Raw genomic sequence first — 17,850 nt, forward strand, 5'->3', positions numbered from 1 at the left:
CCCCTGCTCTGAAATTACACATGCCCTATTGTGACACCTAGTCTGGGCAACAGTTTTAGAAGAGGATAGCTGGCTGGCCTGTGGTGGCGCAGTGGATGGAGCATCAACCTGAGACGCAGAGGTTGCATGACGGTTTGAAACTCTGGGTCTGCTGGCTAAGGCCCATACAACAAACATTGAATGAACAACTAAAGTGAAGCAATTATGAGTTGATACTTCTTGCTCCCCTCTCTGTATAAAAGCAATAAATAAAATCCTTGAGGAGAAATGAACGAAGACGAGGCCAGCTGCACAGAATACAGTGAGTAGATCTGGATGAGCCTGGTTATCAGGCCTCCCACATCTTTTCTTTCCCTTCCTCTTTTTCTTTCTTTCTTTTTTTCTTTCTTTCTTTATTTAATTTTTCTGAAGCTGGAAACGGGGAGAGACAGTCAGACAGACTTCCGCATGCGCCCGACCGGGATCCACCCGGCACGCCCACCAGGGGGCGACGCTCTGCCCCTCCGGGGCCTCGCTCTGTCGCAACCAGAGCCATTCTAGCGCCTGAGGCAGAGGCCAAGGAGCCATCCCCAGGACCCAGGCCATCTTTGCTCCAATGGAGCCTCGGCTGCGGGAGGGGAAGAGAGAGACAGAGAGGAAGGAGAGGGGGAGGGGTGGAGAAGCAGATGGGCGCTTCTCCTGTGTGCCCTGGCCGGGAATCGAACCCGGGACTTCCGCACTCCAGGCCGACGCTCTACCACTGAGCCAATCGGCCAGGGCCCTTCCTCTTTTTCTTAATAGACTTTCTCCTGATCTTTCTTCCCTTTCCCCAATTAAAAAAAAAAATCTAAATGTTACTTTAATATGAGTGGTTCTTTTTTTTAACATTTTTTTTTTTAAGATTTTATTTATTCATTATAGAGAGGGGAGAGAGAGAGAGAGAGAAGGGGGGAGGAGCAGGAAGCATCAATTCCCATATGTGCCTTGACCAGGCAAGCCCAGGGTTTTGAACCGGCAACCTCAGCGTTTCCAGGTTGCCGCTTTATCCACTGCTCCACCACAGGTCAGGCATGAGTGGTTCTTTTTTTTGAGGGCCGTGATTCAATGGCCTAAAGCACAAAAAAAAATCACTCCAGGCCTTCTTTGAAGGTTCTCTGTGTTACAAATACTTCTTCCTAGTCAGATAAAATTCTTTAGGAGCTAATGAATTCATTTTTCCTAACAAACATGTAAAGTCACTCCAAAGTCACATTAACAAATGACCTGAAAAGTTCCTGGTTATCATAGAAACATGTGATTACTGAAAATAGTTATCAAAACATGCTTGGGCCTGACCTGTGTTGGCGCAGTGGATAAAGCATCAACCTGAAATGCTGAGGTTGCCGGTTCAATACCCTGCACTTGCCTGGTCTAAAGTACATATGGGAGTCGAAGCTTCCTGCTCCTCCCCCCCTTTCTCTCTCTCTCTCTCTCTAAAATGAATAAATAAAAATTTTTTTAAAAAAAACACGCTTGGATGACTAAATGTTAGACAAAAATTTTTTCCTATTCTTTTTGTAGTCTCTAAGCCAAAGACATCATTCTTTTCAAATGAATGTCAACAGAGTAAAAATTTTTTTTGTATTTTTCTGAAGTTGGAAACAGGGAGGCAGTCAGACAGACTCCCACATGCGCCCGACTGGGATCCACCCAGCATGCCCACCAGGGGGCGATGCTTTGACCATCTGGGGCATCACTCTGTTGCAACCAGAGCCATTCTAGCTCCTGAGGCAGCGGCCATAGAGCCATCCTCAGCGCCCAGGCCAACTTTGCTCCAATGGAGCCTTGGCTGCGGGAGGGGAAGAGAGAGACAGAGAGGAAGGAGAGGGGGAGGCGTGGAGAAGCAGATGAGCGCTTCTCCTGTATGCTCTGGCAGGAAATCGAACCCAGTACTCCTGCATGCCAGGCCGGCGCTCTACCACTGAGCCAACCGGCCAGGGCCTCAATAGAGTAAATTTATGAGATGCTCTAACTTTCAAGAACATATCTTTATCATTGTTAAAATACCACTGCAGGAGGACAGAAAGAAACTGGGTCTACCCAGCACCAAATCTGGCAATATTTAAAGAAATGAATATATTTCAGAAAAAGCCTAGAGACCATATTTTAACCACTACAAACTTTAACACTAACTCTGGGTTCAAATAATAAAAGATGTATAAAAAGACTGTCCAAAAATTTAGACTCTTGTGTTATAAAGGTTATTAAAGAAAAAACCTTATGTAGCAATGCCTGCTTTATCTCACAGTAAACTTTTTCTTTATATTATTCTATCAGAACCACCCTTTTGCTTATATGGCCTGAGTATTTATGATTTAGCTAATGACTAAATCCTTTTTTTTATTTTAAGCAAAAGAGAGAGAGGAACAGAAAGGAAGGGTGAGAGATGAGAAGCATCAACTCATAGTTGTGGCACCTTAGTTGTTCATTGATTAAATCCATTTTTTAAAACTAAATAAGATGCACCATGAAATTTTAATTAAAGTAAGAGTCAAATAGCCTGACCAGGCAGTGGCGCAGTGGATAGAGCATCAGACTGGGACACAGAGGACCCAGGTTCAAAATCCTGAGGTTGCCGGCTTGAGCATGGGCTCATCCTGCTTGAGCGTAGGGTGGCTGACTTACGGTGGTATCATAGACATGACCCCATGGTTGCTGGCTTGAGCCCAAGGTCACTGGCTTGAGCAAGGAATCACTCTCTCTGCTGTAGCCCCCAGTCAAGGCACATATGAGAAAGCAATCACTGAACAACTAAGGTGCCACAATGAAGAATTGATGCTTCTCATCTCTCTCCCTTCCTGTCTGTCTCTCCCTGTCACAAAAAAAAAAAAAAAAAAAAAAAAAAGTCAAATACCACAAATTTTCTAGCAAACAATATTTGATGTGGTATGGTATTTCCATGAAGAGTCTTAAAGTGTCCTTTTCTTCTCTAAGATTAGGGAAAAGGAGTGATCAAAGACACTGAAAATTTTTGGACTGGGACGCACTACCTCTCCTTGCTGTAAACCATCTCAGGTCTGTACCTCCCAGAGTTTCCCGCCCATTTTTGACCCAAGGTGCCTCTTCTACAACGAAATCATTTCCCTCTTGCTTCCTCAAAACACCTGACAGCAGTGCCTTAAGGAAACTCCCCCAAACCTGAGCCTGAGGGGACAATGGACTTCTCCAGACACAATGATTTCCTCTAATATGCCATCAAGCCTATGGATACTGGAGCCTTCTATCATATTAGACTAAATGGAACCTTGAGGCTTCTCCCTGGAGCGGGCATTCCCAGTTTCATAAAATACAGTGTCCAACTCTCTTCCCTCTCTTTCCCCACCAATATCTACCTTTCTGAAAACATGAAGACAACAAGCATTACTGGACAGGCACCAGAAACCAGAAAGCTTATAGCTCACCAGGATCAAGGGGAAGAATGTTACAGTAATATAATGTTATAGTAATTAAATATATAGAAATGTAGGGAAAAAAAAGACACTAAAAAACAACAGGCAACAAATCCAAATATTTGAATTTTAAGATTCCTCTTCTCTTTCAAAACAACACAGAGCCTTTCCTATTTCACACCTAAAAAGGATACTTTACCCACTTAATTTGTAAAGGAACCTTAGCCAGAATTCCACTTACATTGCAGTTTTTACCATTAATGTGCATTGGTCATTCATTCAAGAAATACTTACTGAGCACCTACTGAATTGCAAGGAATTACACTGAAGACAAAATAAGACAGAATGAGACCTTGAAATCCTGGTAGTTTAGTAAAAAGAATATAATTTTATTTATTCTAGGTGTATTTTTCTTTGCTTAGTAACAGTAAACAAGCATAGATGATTAAACACAAGCTAAAAAATCAGCATCAATGTTAAAAATATCTGCAAAACTGATGTTTTAAAATAAAAACAGCCTGACCTGTGGTGGCACAGTGGATAAAGCGCCGACCTGGAAATGCTGAGGTCACTGGTTTGAAACCCTGGGCTTGCCTGGTCAAGGCATATATGGGAGTTGATGCTTCCAGCTCCTCCCCCCTTCTCTCTCTCTGTCTCTCCTCTCTCTCTCTCTCTCTCTGTCTCTCCCTCTCCTCTCTAAAATGAATAAGTAAATAAATTAATTAAAAAAATAAAATAAAATAAAAACAGATGAAGCTCAATCATGCATTTTCCTAAGGCATTTCAGTAAACAAGATGAGTGTAATTTTAAAAATGTCAATACAATATTAAGCAATTTTAAAAGTATTCATTTCTAGGATACAAAAGCAACCATATGCTAATTTACAGTCAGTCACTGATGATTATGAATAAGCAGTGACTGACTTGTGACCAATTACAGCATGGAATACATTTTTCTTACCCTTAAAATTATATGATAAATACACAAGAAGCACAAAAAAGTTATCTTTTTATAAAAATAGCACCAAAAAACAGCCTGCCCAGAAAAAGAATACAAATATTTGATATGTATTTAGTAAATTTTTATATTTACCCTAAACAATGCAAAAACAAATCTGTGAATATAACAATTTAAATGTAATTTAAAAGCCATATCAATAACGACCACATGTTGGGCAGATAAAATATATTATGCTCACTTTGTTAAAAATAGTGCTGCCCACATGGAGGCTATCACCCAGGTGATATTATTTATTTATTTATATTTTTATTTTTTTACTTTTTCCGAAGCTGGAAACCGGGAGAGACAGTCAGAGAGACTCCCGCATGCCCCCGACTGACCGGGATCCACATGGCACGCCCACCAGGGGGCGACGCTCTGCCCACCAGGGGGCGACACTCTGCCCACCAGGGGGCGATGCTCTGCCCCCCCCCCCCAGAGTCGCTCTGCCGCGACCAGAGCCACTCTAGCGCCTGGGGCAGAGGCCAAGGAGCCATCCCCAGCGCCCGGGTCATCTTTGCTCCAATGGAGCCTTGGCTGCGGGAGGGGAAGAGAGAGACAGAGAGGAAGGAGGGGAGGGGGTAGAGAAGCAAATGGGCGTTTCTCTTATGTGCCCTGGCTGGGAATCAAACCCGAGTCCCCCGCACGCCAGGCCGACGCTCTACCGCTGAGCCAACCGGCCAGGGCCACCCAGGTGATATTAATGTGTGTTGGGGGTGGGCTGTGGGCAGGTAGGATCCTTGAAGCCTGGGGCTTGGTTTTGGGATTAAGCCTTCCCCACCCTTTTTGATGTGGGGTGGTACAATCCCATCATGCCCCAGATAAGTGACTTTGTATTAGAGACTTCCCTATTTTGTATATTGGATTAAAGGTTTTGATTTCTACACTATAAAGTGGGGACAGAATGGGAGCTTGGGCTCTTAGCTCCTGAGATTATCATTAGAGGAGAGAGCAGAGCAGAGAGCAGAAGGAAGCCATGTGGAGTAGGCCAGGAGAAGCAGCCAAGATGGCGGAGTGCTGAGTGAGAAGCCAGTTTGTGCAGAGTTTGTGCAGAGAGAAGGAAGGAGATGGGGAACAGAGGTGAATAAGTCTGGTGAGCTAGAAACCTTTGATTCTAGGAAACTCGGATAAGTCAGTAGCTTTGTGAGCACTGAATGTGAGTGGGTTTTGGAGCCCAGTGTGTGTTTTACTTGCCCACCGGGTGCAAGCTAGAATTAAAGATGACAGCCCATCAGTTTTTGGCTCCGTTGTTTCTTTACCAACTGTCCGAATCCAATGCGAACCTGCATGGGCCAGGCTGCTGGGATAGTGGCCCTGGCTCCTAGCTTTACACCACAGCAAAATCTATTTAGCATGTTATTAACATTGACTGTTTTGATCTGATACACTATCTTTTTTTTTTTTTTTTTTTTTTGTATTTTTCTGAAGTTGGAAACGGGGAGGCAGTCAGACAGACTCCCGCATGCCCCTGACCGGGATCCACCCCGGCATGCCCACCAGGGGGCGATGCTCTGCCCATCTAAGGGGTCGCTCTGCTGCAACTAGAGCCATTCTAGCGCCTGAGGCAGAGGCCATAGAGCCATCCTCAGTGCCCAGGCCAACTTTGCTCCAATGGAGCTTTGGCTGCGGGAGGGGAAGACAGAGACAGAGAGGAAGGAGAGGGGGAGGGGTGGAGAAGCAGATGGGCGCTTCTCCTGTGTGCCCTGGCGGGGAATCAAACCCAGGACTCCTGCACTCCAGGCCGACGCTCTACCACTGAGCCAACCAGCCAGGGCCTGATACACTATCTTTTTAACAAGTCAAGTAGCTAAGAAAAAACATTGCTGTAAACAGAAATTCAATAATGCTAACACAGTAAATGCTATGATTCTCTAGTCCTGAGCATTGTCAGAATTGTAATACCAATTTCAAAATAAAATACAGAATCCATTGTTGACTACACAGTATGTCTAGTACATGCTTCTTGAATAACTGATGACATAAAGGAACTTTATATAATTTTTCCTTGTCTAGGAATGTTAAAAAGTTGATGGGCACTGCCTTTTTTTAAAGGCATAATACAGGCCACAAGTTATTAATATTTATACAAGGAAAAGAATATTGCCCCTTCTTTGTGAAAACTGTCTGATTACAGACAATAGGGCTGCAAAATGACACATTTATGAACAATGCAAGAATCGTTCTTGACACAGTGTTCTGTCATTGTTACAATGTGGCAGAGATCTACCGCAACACGTTCTAAAACATTAAGGAATGTTTCCAGCAGTGACTAAAGGTGTGATTTCAAAGACATAAATGAGTGCTTTCAAAAAAGAAGGGTGCTACACTATGCTGCTAGAAGTTAGTAACTGATAGAAAAGTGGCACTTCGCAGTGAAAAGAGAAAAGTACCATAGGTTCAATAAGGGCTTGAGATTACGCACCGTAAAGCACTTACAGATCTCTATTCACCTCTAACTTCGTCACCATATACTATATGAAACAAATGTTACGAGACACAAATTTTATAAAGAGTAGCAGCTCTAAACAAAAAGCGGCTTTGACCTTCCTCCGCTCCGAATAAACTAAATAAGAGACAAGATCCTCAACAATCGCACATACCAACAATCACACACACCTATTCGGAGTTTTTCCGGGTGAGGATTTCGGGGGCGGGAGCGTGGACGGATGCGGGAGAGGATCCGTCAAAAAGAAAAGAATAAAAACATGTTTTATTGACTGGAAACGTCTCTAATGACACAGGCCTAGAGATGGGATCCGCGGGAGCTCCCCAAAGTCTCCGCCTGAACAGGATTCCTCGGGTGAGGGGACCGTCGCCTAAGCCACAGGTGTCAACAACAGCAAGGACCTAAGACCTCCGCGCAGGCACGGGCAGGCTGCCGGCGGGATGCGCAGCGGTCTCGTCCCGCAGGCCCCGGCGTCCCTCACCGACTCGGTCGTGGGGGTCGGGGATCCCCGCAGCACAAGGCAAGCGAACACTCACCTGTGGAGGCCCAGGCTCCTCGTTAACCGCCCACCGTCAGGTAGAGGGACAGCGCGGAGCGGAGCTCCGGGGCAAGGGGGGCCCTGCCCCGCTCCAACCACCCTGCTCTGCGCTCGCCGTCCTAGCGGTGCCGCGTCCAACAGGAACCTGCCCCCTGAGAAGCTTCAGCTAACAGAGAATTTAAAGGAAAACTCGCCAAGGCCACTTCCGGTGCCGGAGGTTGCCTCGGCCACTCCAGCGCGCACGCGGAGAAACGACCGGGAGCGAGGACGCCGGGCGGCGTGCGCGCGCCGGACGCGGGAGTAGGTGTGGCCGACAGAGGCGGGTCGGGCAGGTTTGCGCCTGCGCAGTGCGCACCCCTACCCCTGGAGGGTGTGGCCCTCAATTGGAATGGAAATTATTTAGACTAGTACCATCGGGTACCTCACTATCACTTTCAATTTTCTTTTTAAAGATTTTTTTTATTTACTCATTTTAGAGAGGGGAGAAAGAGAAGAGAAGCAGGAAGCATCAACTCCCATATGTGCCTTGACCGAGCAAGCCCACGTCCTCGAACCGGTGACCTCCGCATTCCAGGTCGTCGCTTTATCCATGGCGCCACTACAGGACAGGCTATCACTTTCAATTTTTAAAATTTATTGATTTTTGAGAGTGGGGGGAAGACAGAGAAATTGATTTGTTGTTCTACTCACTCACGCGTTCATTGGTTGATGCTTGCATGTGCGGAGACCTTAGCGTTCAGGAGGACCTAACTGAACAGCTCCGCCAGGGCCTTACCTTGTGTTTAAAGTTGTTAGCTTACTCTCCTGTCCATTTGATTTTCACCACGTTCTTCAGAAGTTAGGAAGTCAGAGTCTGTTTTACAGGTGAGTGTCAAGGGTCAAACAATTCGTTTATGACAAAATCTGTTTTGGAACCAAATACTCAGAATTTGGTGTTTGTCACGACATAACATGGATCAAATAGCGAGTGGGTCAACAAAAATATTCCAATATGCTGCTGGTGACATTTTTTTTTTTTCTGGTCGCTTTTAGACAACCAGACAACAAATTAAATCATGCTGTTTTAAGATTTACAGATACATACTCGACAATACTTTGCTTCTTTCGCTATCAGTCTTCAACCTGTACCTTCACCTATAGAAGGAAAAGAGGTATTTGATACATTTTCCTTTAGAGTACATAATAATTAAAAATCCAATTTTAAGGCATCCCAGAAATTTAACAGACTTAAAGGCAAATTCCATCTCCAAATATTTATTGAGCAACTACTATGGCTAGACACTTCTAGGCATTGGGTATAGAATAGTCAGCAAAATACAACATTTTATGGAGCTTGAAGTTTTGTAAAACTGTCAACTAAGTAGAAAATAATAGTTTTACTATAATAGATATGATCTTTATTGTAATGGAATACATTACATTATAATTAGTATATCTTTTTGAAATAAAAAGCAATTGAACCCTGGCCAGGTAGCTCAACTGGTTGGTTAGAGCAGGGGTCCCCAAACTATGGCCCACAGGCCGCATGTGGCCCCCTGAGGCCATTTATCCGGCCCTGCTGCAATTCCGGAAGGGGCAACTCTTTCACTGGTGGTCAGTATGAGGAGCACAGGATGCGGATGCCTTGCTCATGTATAATACTACTTCCGATGATGCGGGACGCACGCCTCACGGCTCTGGAAGCGTGTCATATCACTTGTTACAGCTAGCAGTGACAAATATGGAACCAGATATTGACCATCTCATTAGCCAAAAGCAGGCCCATAGTTCCCATTAAAATACTGGTCAGTTTGTTGATTTAAATTTACTTGTTCTTTATTTTAAATATTGTATTTGTTCCCATTTTGTTTTTTTACTTTAAAATAAGATATGTGCACTGTACATAGAGATTTGTTCATAGTTTTTTTTATAGTCCAGCCCTCCAATGGTCTGAGGGACAGTGAACTGGCCCCTGTGTAAAAAGTTTGGGGACCACTGGGTTAGAGCATCCTCCAGACAATGCCAAGGTTGTGGGTTCGATCTCGTCAGGGCATATAGAAGAATCAACCAGTGAATACATAAATAAGTGTAACAACAAATCCATTCATTTATGCATTCATTGATATTTCTCTCCCTTTCTTCTCTCTCTCTCTAAAATCAATAAATTTTTTTTCTTCATTTATTTATTTTTTTTTACAGGAACAGAGAGAGAGTCAGAGAGAGGGATAGATAGGGACAGACAGACAGGAACGGAGAGAGATGAGAAGCATCAGTGATCAGTTTTTCATTGTAACACCTTAGTTATTCATTGATTGCTTTCTCATATGTGCCTTGACCTTGGGCCTTCAGCAGACTGAGTAACCCCTAGCTGGAGCCAGTGACGTTGGGTCCAAGCTGGTGAGCTTTTTGCTCAAGCCAGATGAGCCCACGCTCAAGCTGGGGACCTTGAGGTCTCAAACCTGGGTCCTCCGCATTCCAGTCCGATGCTCTATCCACTGCGCCACCGCCTGGTCAGGCTAAAATCAATAAATTTTTAAAAATCAGGAAAATAAAGATGAGAGTATCAATCTAACAACAATCCCATTGAAATACTGGTCAGTTGGTTGATTTAAATTTACTTGTTCTTTATTTTAAATATTGTATTTGTTCCCGTTTTGTTTTTTTTTACTTTAAAATAAGATCTGTGCAGTGCGCATAGGGATTTGTTCATAGTTTTTTTTATAGTCTGGCCCTCCAATGGTCTGAGGGACAGTGAACTGGCCCCCTGTGTAAAAAGTTTGGGGACCCTTACTGTAAGGCATATATGATAATCAATGAACAACTAAAGTGAAGCAACTATGAGTAGATACTTCTTGTTCCACCCTCCACCCCCATAAAATCAATAAATATTTAAAACATAGCCTGACCAGGCAATGGCGCAGTGGATAGAGCATCAAACTGGGATGTGGAGGAGCCAGGTTCGAGACCCCAAGGTCGCCAGCTTGAGCATGGGCTCATCTGGTTTGAGCAAAGCTCACCAGCTTGGACCCAAGGTCACTGGCTTGAGCAAGAGTTTATTCGGTCTGCTGAAGGCCCTCGGTCTGCTAAAGGCCCACGGTCAAGGCACATATGAGAAAGCAATGAACAACTAAGGTGTCGCAACGAATGATTGATGCTTTTCATCTTTCTCCGTTCCTGTCTGTCTGTCCCTATCTATCCCTCTCTGACTCCGTCTCTGTGTAAAAAAAAAAAAATTAAAATAATGCAAATTTCCATAAAATCAATACTGTAAATAATATCTTACCAAATATAATTTTACAACGGAGTGCAAACAAGATAAAAAGAATGATGGTGGCCCTGGCCGGTTGGCTCAGTGGTAGAGCATCAGCCTGGCGTGCAGGAGTCCTGGGTTCGATTCCCGGCCAGGGCACACAGGAGAAGCGCCCATCTGCTTCTCCACCCCTCCCCCTCTCCTTCCTCTCTTTCTCTTCCCCTCCCGCAGCCGAGGCTCCATTGGAGCAAAGATGGCCTGGGTGCTGAGGATGGCTCTGTGGCCTCTGCCTCAGGCGCTAGAGTGGCTCTGGTTGTAACAGAGCGATGCCCCAGATGGGCAGAGCATCGCCCCCTGGTGGGCGTGCCGGGTGGATCCCGGTCGGGCACATGTGGGAGTCTGACTGCCTCACCGTTTCCAGCTCCAGAAAAATGGAAAAAAAAAAAAAAAAAAAAAAAAAGAATGATGGTAATGCTTGAAGTAAAAACAAAAACAAACCTGACCAGGCAGTGGTACAGTGGATAGAGTGTTGGACTGGGATACAGAGGACCCAGGTTCAAGACCCTGAGGTCGCGACCCAGGTTCAAGACCCTGAGGTCGCCAGCTTGCGCGCAGGCTCATCTGGTTTGAGCAAAAGCTCACCGGCTTGGCCTGACCTGTGGTGGCACAGTGGGATAAAGCATCGACCTGGAACGCTGAGGTCGCCGGTTCGAAACCCTGCACTTGCCCAGTTAAGGCACATATGGGAGTTGATGCTTCCTGTTCCTCCCCCTTCTCTAAAGTGAATGAATGAATGAATGAATGAATAAATAAATAAATAAATAAAAACTAAAAAAAAAAAAGATTAAAAAAAAGAAAAGCTCACCGGCTTGGAGATAAGGTTGCTGGCTCGAGCATGGAGATACTCGGACTGCTGAAGGCCCATGGTCAAGGCACATATGAAAAAGCAATCAATGAACAACTAAGATGTTGCAACGCGCAAGGAAAAACTAATGATTGATGCTTCTCATTTCTCTGTTCCTGTCTGTCTGTCCCTGTCTATCCCTCTGACTCTCTAATAATAAATAAATAAAAGAAACAAAAAAAACCTAAACACTTGTTCTTCTATGTAAAGTTGATTTAAAGATGTTAACATCAACATAAATATATTTTGTCTGGTAGGGGCTCATATAATAAAGGCTTATAAAAACAGATTAGCCAACAACTTCACATTTTAAAAACCATAAATTGGGACTCAAATGATGCTAAATACAGAGATTAATAATTAAAAAGGTTTAAATCTGTGCTGATCTGAGAGAAGCCTTTAACATGGAATATTTATTGTACTTTTGTTGCAGAACATGAAAATATTTTACTGGGTTTTACTAATAGTTCAATTTGCCTTAGCCTAACTAGGTATTATTATTAGTTATATAATTTAATGTCAATGCATCAAATTTTTAGTTGTAAATTTTTTGAGAATAAGATTAAAATAAACTTTTGAATAAAAATACCAACATACTGAAGTGGAGTAAAAATCAGCTTTTCACACAAAATTGAAAGATTTGAATTTTCCTTTTTTTTATTATCCCAGCAAATGTTACACTAGATAAAATGATTGAGAAAATACAAATAGATTCATTAAAAACACAGGCTGATTATTCATACCTACTACATTCAAAAATATGGAAAACAATTTAGTTTTATTGCAAAGCTGTAATTCCTTTCCTAACAAAGCATTATATTATAAAATTGTAGTGTTGTATTGATTCCATTTTAATACAAAACAACTTATATACACAATATAATATAAAAGTAAACTGTGGTATAGTGCCTTCCACAAAGGGATATATTAAGGGGCTTTACAATTATACCAATATATTGACCCAAATTATTATTTTTTTTAGATTAAAACAAACAGGCTGAATGTTTCACTTTAAATACAAAAGGCTTTTTATTTTTGTTTATTAATTTCTAAAGTACCTTAGGTAACAGCAGCAGCAATATCTAAAAATCCTCCCACTGTATTTTCTAATTTCTAACATCTTATTAAATCAGAATAAAACATTTCCACTCACAGTTTTGCACTTTGCAACAGCAGAAGGTAATCACTTTTTTTAAAAAGTCAATCTCAAAGTGACTTCTTAGTCATACATTCTATAGTTTCTATTACAAATAAGGTAGGAAAGATACAGCAATAGGGCCTGCCTTCGGACATCACTGGACAATACATAACAGTATCTACAATTACATAATTATAGAACACATTTTATAAATACTATTGATAATGCATAAAAAGGTAAGTGTAACAAAGACAGTAAGTTTTTAATGAGTGGGAAAATTTTTTAAAAAGAAAACATGTATAACCAATGTTTTCATTCCACTTCCATTGAAGGCATATAGATTTTTGATGTTCTTATCTTTTTGGTCAGGAAGCACCAGATTCTATTCTGAAAGAACTGGATATAGTTTGGGAATAAGTTGCTAATAAGTATGTCCAAACTATTAAAACTATAGCTACTAAAGGCTTGTACACAGCTTCAGATAAAAACAAACAGCTTATACTGTCAGAGGAAATTTCAAAAGAATACAAAATTTGTAGTGTCTGTTACATCTGAGAATTAAGGGCCACACAGATTTTGTGGGGAGCAAGAGGGAGGAGACAGCACCTTAGTTTTCCTACAACATAAATGTAACAAAGTTGGTTTTGTACTATATTGCACCACAGTGCACAAGTAAAACAACTGCATGGAAATTTAAATGTGACTGAGAAAGTCCAAGAGCAAGAGGGATGTCTTAAAATTTTGAGTACTCAGCTAAAATTTTTTGAACTAATTTGTTTTGCATAGAATTTTATAGAACCAATCAAGGGTTCCACGAAGTGAAGACTATAATCTCATAGTGTATTTTCTTACAATCCTCTCATTAGAAAGCCTTCGGAAATATTTCTTTCTGAAGCTTGTAGAGCCAAACATGTCAGTACCCTCAAAATGCTGTGTTTAAAATAACGTAGTGCTGTACCAGCAAGAGAGACATTCATAGGAATATCTTATGTGCCATCTTATCACATGGTACAGACCTTTTCCATCACAAATTAGTATTTAGTATTTACTGTAATATATCAGTGTTCTTACAGAAGTCCTTAAGCAAGTTTATGATAGGTTTCAACTTGTCCAATAACCCCTAAAACTGCATAATTTTATGTGTACTTGTTGATACCCATTTTCTGGGAAGAGAGTCCACAGATTTCATTCAATTTTCTTTTATTTATTTATTTATTTATTTATTTATTTATTTATTTATTCATTTTAGAGAGGAGAGGGAGAGACAGAGAGAGAGAAGGGGGGAGGAGCTGGAAGCATCAACTCCCATATGTGCCTTGACCAGGCAAGCCCAGGGTTTCGAACCGGAGACCTTAGCATTTCCAGGTCAACGCTTTATCCACTGCGCCACCACAGGTCAGGCTTCATTCAATTTTCAAAAGGATCAATGATCCCTAAAGACCCCCATTACACAGTGGGTTGTACAATGGTTTATAAACTGAGCTCCAAGAGGGCTGCCTATCAAGGGCAAGCATTGTAAGCTCATAAATCTTTGCCCTCCCCAATGCAACTGGGACAGCTTTGACTTAATTTTACTTATATATATGATTTCTATTAGCTTTCATGTAAAGAACACTGAAAGTCTGAAGATCACTAAAATTATGTCTCTTTCCATAACTAGTTTTGATAAGGTTCCTTATCACTGGAGCTTAAGAAAAAGAAAATACAGACTTTACTAATGTAAGAATAGAGCCCTTTCCCCCATCTTTAAAGATAAACTAAATGTATTTTGGTATAAGACCACAAGTCTCCATGAAACCTAAGACTATATGATAATAGGAATGCCGAAAAACATATTATTTAACCTTTTGACTAAGACCACTATGTAACTTTCCCTAATTACTAATGGCCACCTTAATTAAGAGTTAAATAATAATTTTGTCATCAATCAATCTGCCCATAGGTAAAACATTGCCAAATAGCCAGATTTTCCTTTGCCAATAAACAATCCATATATGCAGCACAGTTCTGAAAGAGGAAGCCTGTAACATTATTGTCATAAAAATTTCACAATATAGAAAAAGTACTATTCTAGTGAGCACCCACAAATAATTTCTAATACAAGTTTCACACAAAACTGAAAAAAGTCTCTCTGCTTAGGATTGTGAAAATCATTTTTAAAATCTGAAGTAAGCCTGACCTGTGGTGGTGCAGTGAATAAAGCATTCACCTAGAATGCTGAGGTCGCTGGTTTAAGACCCTGGCTGGGCTTTTCTGGTCAAGGCATATATGGGAGTTGATGCTTCCGGATCCTCCCCCCTTCTCTCTTCTCCTCTCTAAAATAAATAAATCTTAAAAAAAAAAAATCTGAAGTAAAAACAGAAAAGTCTTAGCTTTTAGTTTAAAATTTTTTGATTCATGGCAGCTTTGTTCCCCTTTAAAAGTGGAAGCAGCACAAACAGCAAATGGTGGAATTTTTAGTAAATAGATACAAAACATACAAGTAGTTAGTAAGATAAAAGGAAGAGCCCTCCTGGCTTGATGTCAATATGTATTCACAAATATGGTCAGGCTTCTCCAGCAAGGTAATGTCTTTTCCAAGATAACCAGATAGATTGCAGAAGAATATGCTTCTGTTAGTGGTTTTAATTTCAATAGCAAACTATTTTCTGAATATAAAGAAGGAGACCTAAAAAGTCTTCTCAGAGTGGCAATCAAAGATCTACAGAAATCTCCAAAACAAGTATCAAGAAAAACAAATTCAAGGACTAAAATTCTGTGAAATAACTTTTTGACAGTAATCATGTATAACACATCAACCCAAATAAAAAAATTTTTTAAAATGTTAAAAAAAACCAAAACACCTGGAAGCAGCATTAAAAATACCAATATGGAAAGAAAAATGGTAGTGCTTTGCTTCTTTTAATGCCAATAATTCTTGAGAAACAAATGCTAGATTAAATATTCCACAGAAGGAAAAAGGAGAAAAAGCTTATCTATTTTTCCCTTCTGATAAACATATCCTGTTTCAACCCTGTCAACCCTGTACTTTTTAGTTCCAAAACGTGAATTACAGAGATTATCATTAGCCTAGGAACACTCGCCACCACGATGGCTTCATTTCTACAGCTTATTTTGTAGCGAAAACAAGGTTATGGGAAAAGGGGTAAAAGCTTTGTAAGTGTTGGTGTATTTCATATTTGGTTAAAGCAAGATAAAACAAACTGTCTTTCCAAAAAAATTTCAAAAACTCTTTTGTCTTTTAAAATTATTTAGCATATGTACAAATAGATAACTAAGGCTTCTCCTTTTGAACAAAGCACTATTTTTTTTATTTTCAGTACTTTAAGTACCAAGAATTGACTATAATATTCAGTTCATAATTTACTTTATAACAATTTTTTCTAAATTACTGATTAAAAAGGCTGGAATAAATTAACATTTTAAAAGAATTTTCCATAATTTAGGAACATAAAATACTGTGCATAGAGCACACACACTCAACTCTGCTGCATTTGCATAATTTTACTCTCAGAGCCTCAAAAACCCCTACATTGCAGGCCTTTTTGCAAATCCTCATTACAATTATTGCCCAGTGTGTTAAACATACACTAGATCACGATTTTTTATCTCTGAGCCTGTGTGCTGGTCATCTTCATCTGACCGCTGATCTGAGCCTTGTGAATTAATATATTCATATTCAATAGGCTTTGGATAATTATACGGGTAGCCATTGTCATCAAAAAACCTCCTGAAGGTAAATTCATAGAATGCATGTTCAGGGTGCTTCCCATTTCTATACCATCCGTTAAGAGTGTCATTTAAATTTTCTTCCTCATTATCATCACTCCATAACTTATCAGGATCAACAGGATCAAAATTTGATGTATCTGTTGGGTGTGTGATTTTAGGAATGTATGAAGCAGACTGTTGTCTCAGGTCACTGGAGAAATCAATGGTTTTAAAGAACGGGTGAGCTTTTATTTCATCAGCACCATTCTTGCCCAAGCGGTCTTCTGGTCCTCGGCAGAGTTTAATGATAAGGTCAGAGGCTTCAGGACTCAGTTTAGCTTGCGGTGGAATGTGAAGAGATGTTTGCCAGTTGATAACCTTTAAAGAAGATTTTTAAAAATTTTGAGGGAAAAGATAAATAAGACAACCAAAATTTTCTCCCAAGTTTTATACCAAAACAACTTCCCAAACTACTTGTAAATTTTAAAAAATGAATTGCATGGTAATTCACCTTCCTTACATTTATTTATTTTCTTAAGTGAGAGGAGGGAAGATAGTGTGACAGACTCTGGCTTGTGCCCTGACTTGGGTCCACCTGGCAACCTCCCTCTTGGGGCAATGCTTGAATAAACTGAGCTATTTTTAGCACCTAAGGCTGCTGTGCTGGGACCAGCAGAGCTATCCTCAGCGCCCAGGGCTATGCTCAAAGCAATCGAGTTACTGACTGTGGGAGAAGAAGAGGGAGAAAGTGGGGGAGAGGAGCAGATGGTTGCTTCTCATGTGTACCCTGAACCGCAATCAAACCCGAGACAACCGCACGCTGAGCCAACGCTCTACCACTGAGCTAACAGGCCAGGGCTCCTTGCACTTTCTTGAGCTCAGGGAGAAAAGCATTCAATTTTTCACATATATACACACACTTATATACATATATAGTAAATGAAGATAAAATAAAAGACACTTTTAGACAAACAAATTTGACACTTTTAGAGAAACAAACTTGAGAGAACGCATTATCAGTCATCCTGTAGTAAAAGAAATTCTAAAGGAAATTTTGTTAAGTAATGATTAAATGCAATGACAAAGTAGTTACAACTTGGTGGAGAGCATTAAAGAACAGATAATTTCTCAAAACAATCTCAAAGAATGGTTAAAAACAATCAGAACAACAACAGAAACAGATCAGGAGTTACCCAGGCGTCTGAAACGGGAGGGCTGGAAGAAGGAAGAAGAAGGACAGCTAGTGGTGCCTGAAACCATGCACGGTCCTGGCTTCTCCTATACAGACATATCTTTCTATTTAAAGGAAGCCCTTTAAGGCTGCTTTTTTGTTTTTTTTTTTCTGAAGCTGGTAACGGGTAGAGACAGCCAGACAGACTCCCGCATGCGCCCGACCGGGATCCACCCGGTACGCCCACCAGGGGCGACGCTCTGCCCTTCCAGGGTGTTGCTCCGCTGCGACCAGAGCCACTCTAGC

General features: G+C 41.2%; 2 protein-coding genes and 1 non-coding gene across 5 annotated transcripts in view; all 3 read right to left on the reverse strand.

Moving 5' to 3' along the window:
• Window positions 1–7,638, reverse strand: part of KATNA1 (katanin catalytic subunit A1) — a 38,892-nt gene extending 31,254 nt beyond the window's left edge. The window contains exon 1 of the mRNA XM_066248584.1: window positions 7,390–7,638. The gene's annotated coding sequence lies outside the window, so the exon portion shown is untranslated. The remainder of the gene's footprint in view (window positions 1–7,389) is intronic.
• Window positions 684–759, reverse strand: TRNAS-GGA (transfer RNA serine (anticodon GGA)). The gene has a single exon. It is a non-coding gene; the product is annotated as a tRNA-Ser (tRNA).
• A 6,006-nt stretch (window positions 7,639–13,644) lies between the features above and the next one.
• The window catches only part of LATS1 (large tumor suppressor kinase 1), a 49,415-nt gene continuing 45,209 nt past the window's right edge, over window positions 13,645–17,850 (reverse strand). For all 3 annotated transcript variants that reach the window (XM_066247738.1, XM_066247739.1, XM_066247740.1), the window contains one exon: window positions 13,645–16,751. In XM_066247738.1, coding sequence (XP_066103835.1) covers window positions 16,242–16,751 — 510 coding nt within the window. In that variant the 3' untranslated portion in view covers window positions 13,645–16,241. The remainder of the gene's footprint in view (window positions 16,752–17,850) is intronic.

The sequence above is a fragment of the Saccopteryx bilineata genome, chromosome 12 (genome assembly GCF_036850765.1).
Source record: "Saccopteryx bilineata isolate mSacBil1 chromosome 12, mSacBil1_pri_phased_curated, whole genome shotgun sequence".
In the NCBI taxonomy this organism is placed as follows: Eukaryota; Metazoa; Chordata; class Mammalia; order Chiroptera; family Emballonuridae; genus Saccopteryx; species Saccopteryx bilineata.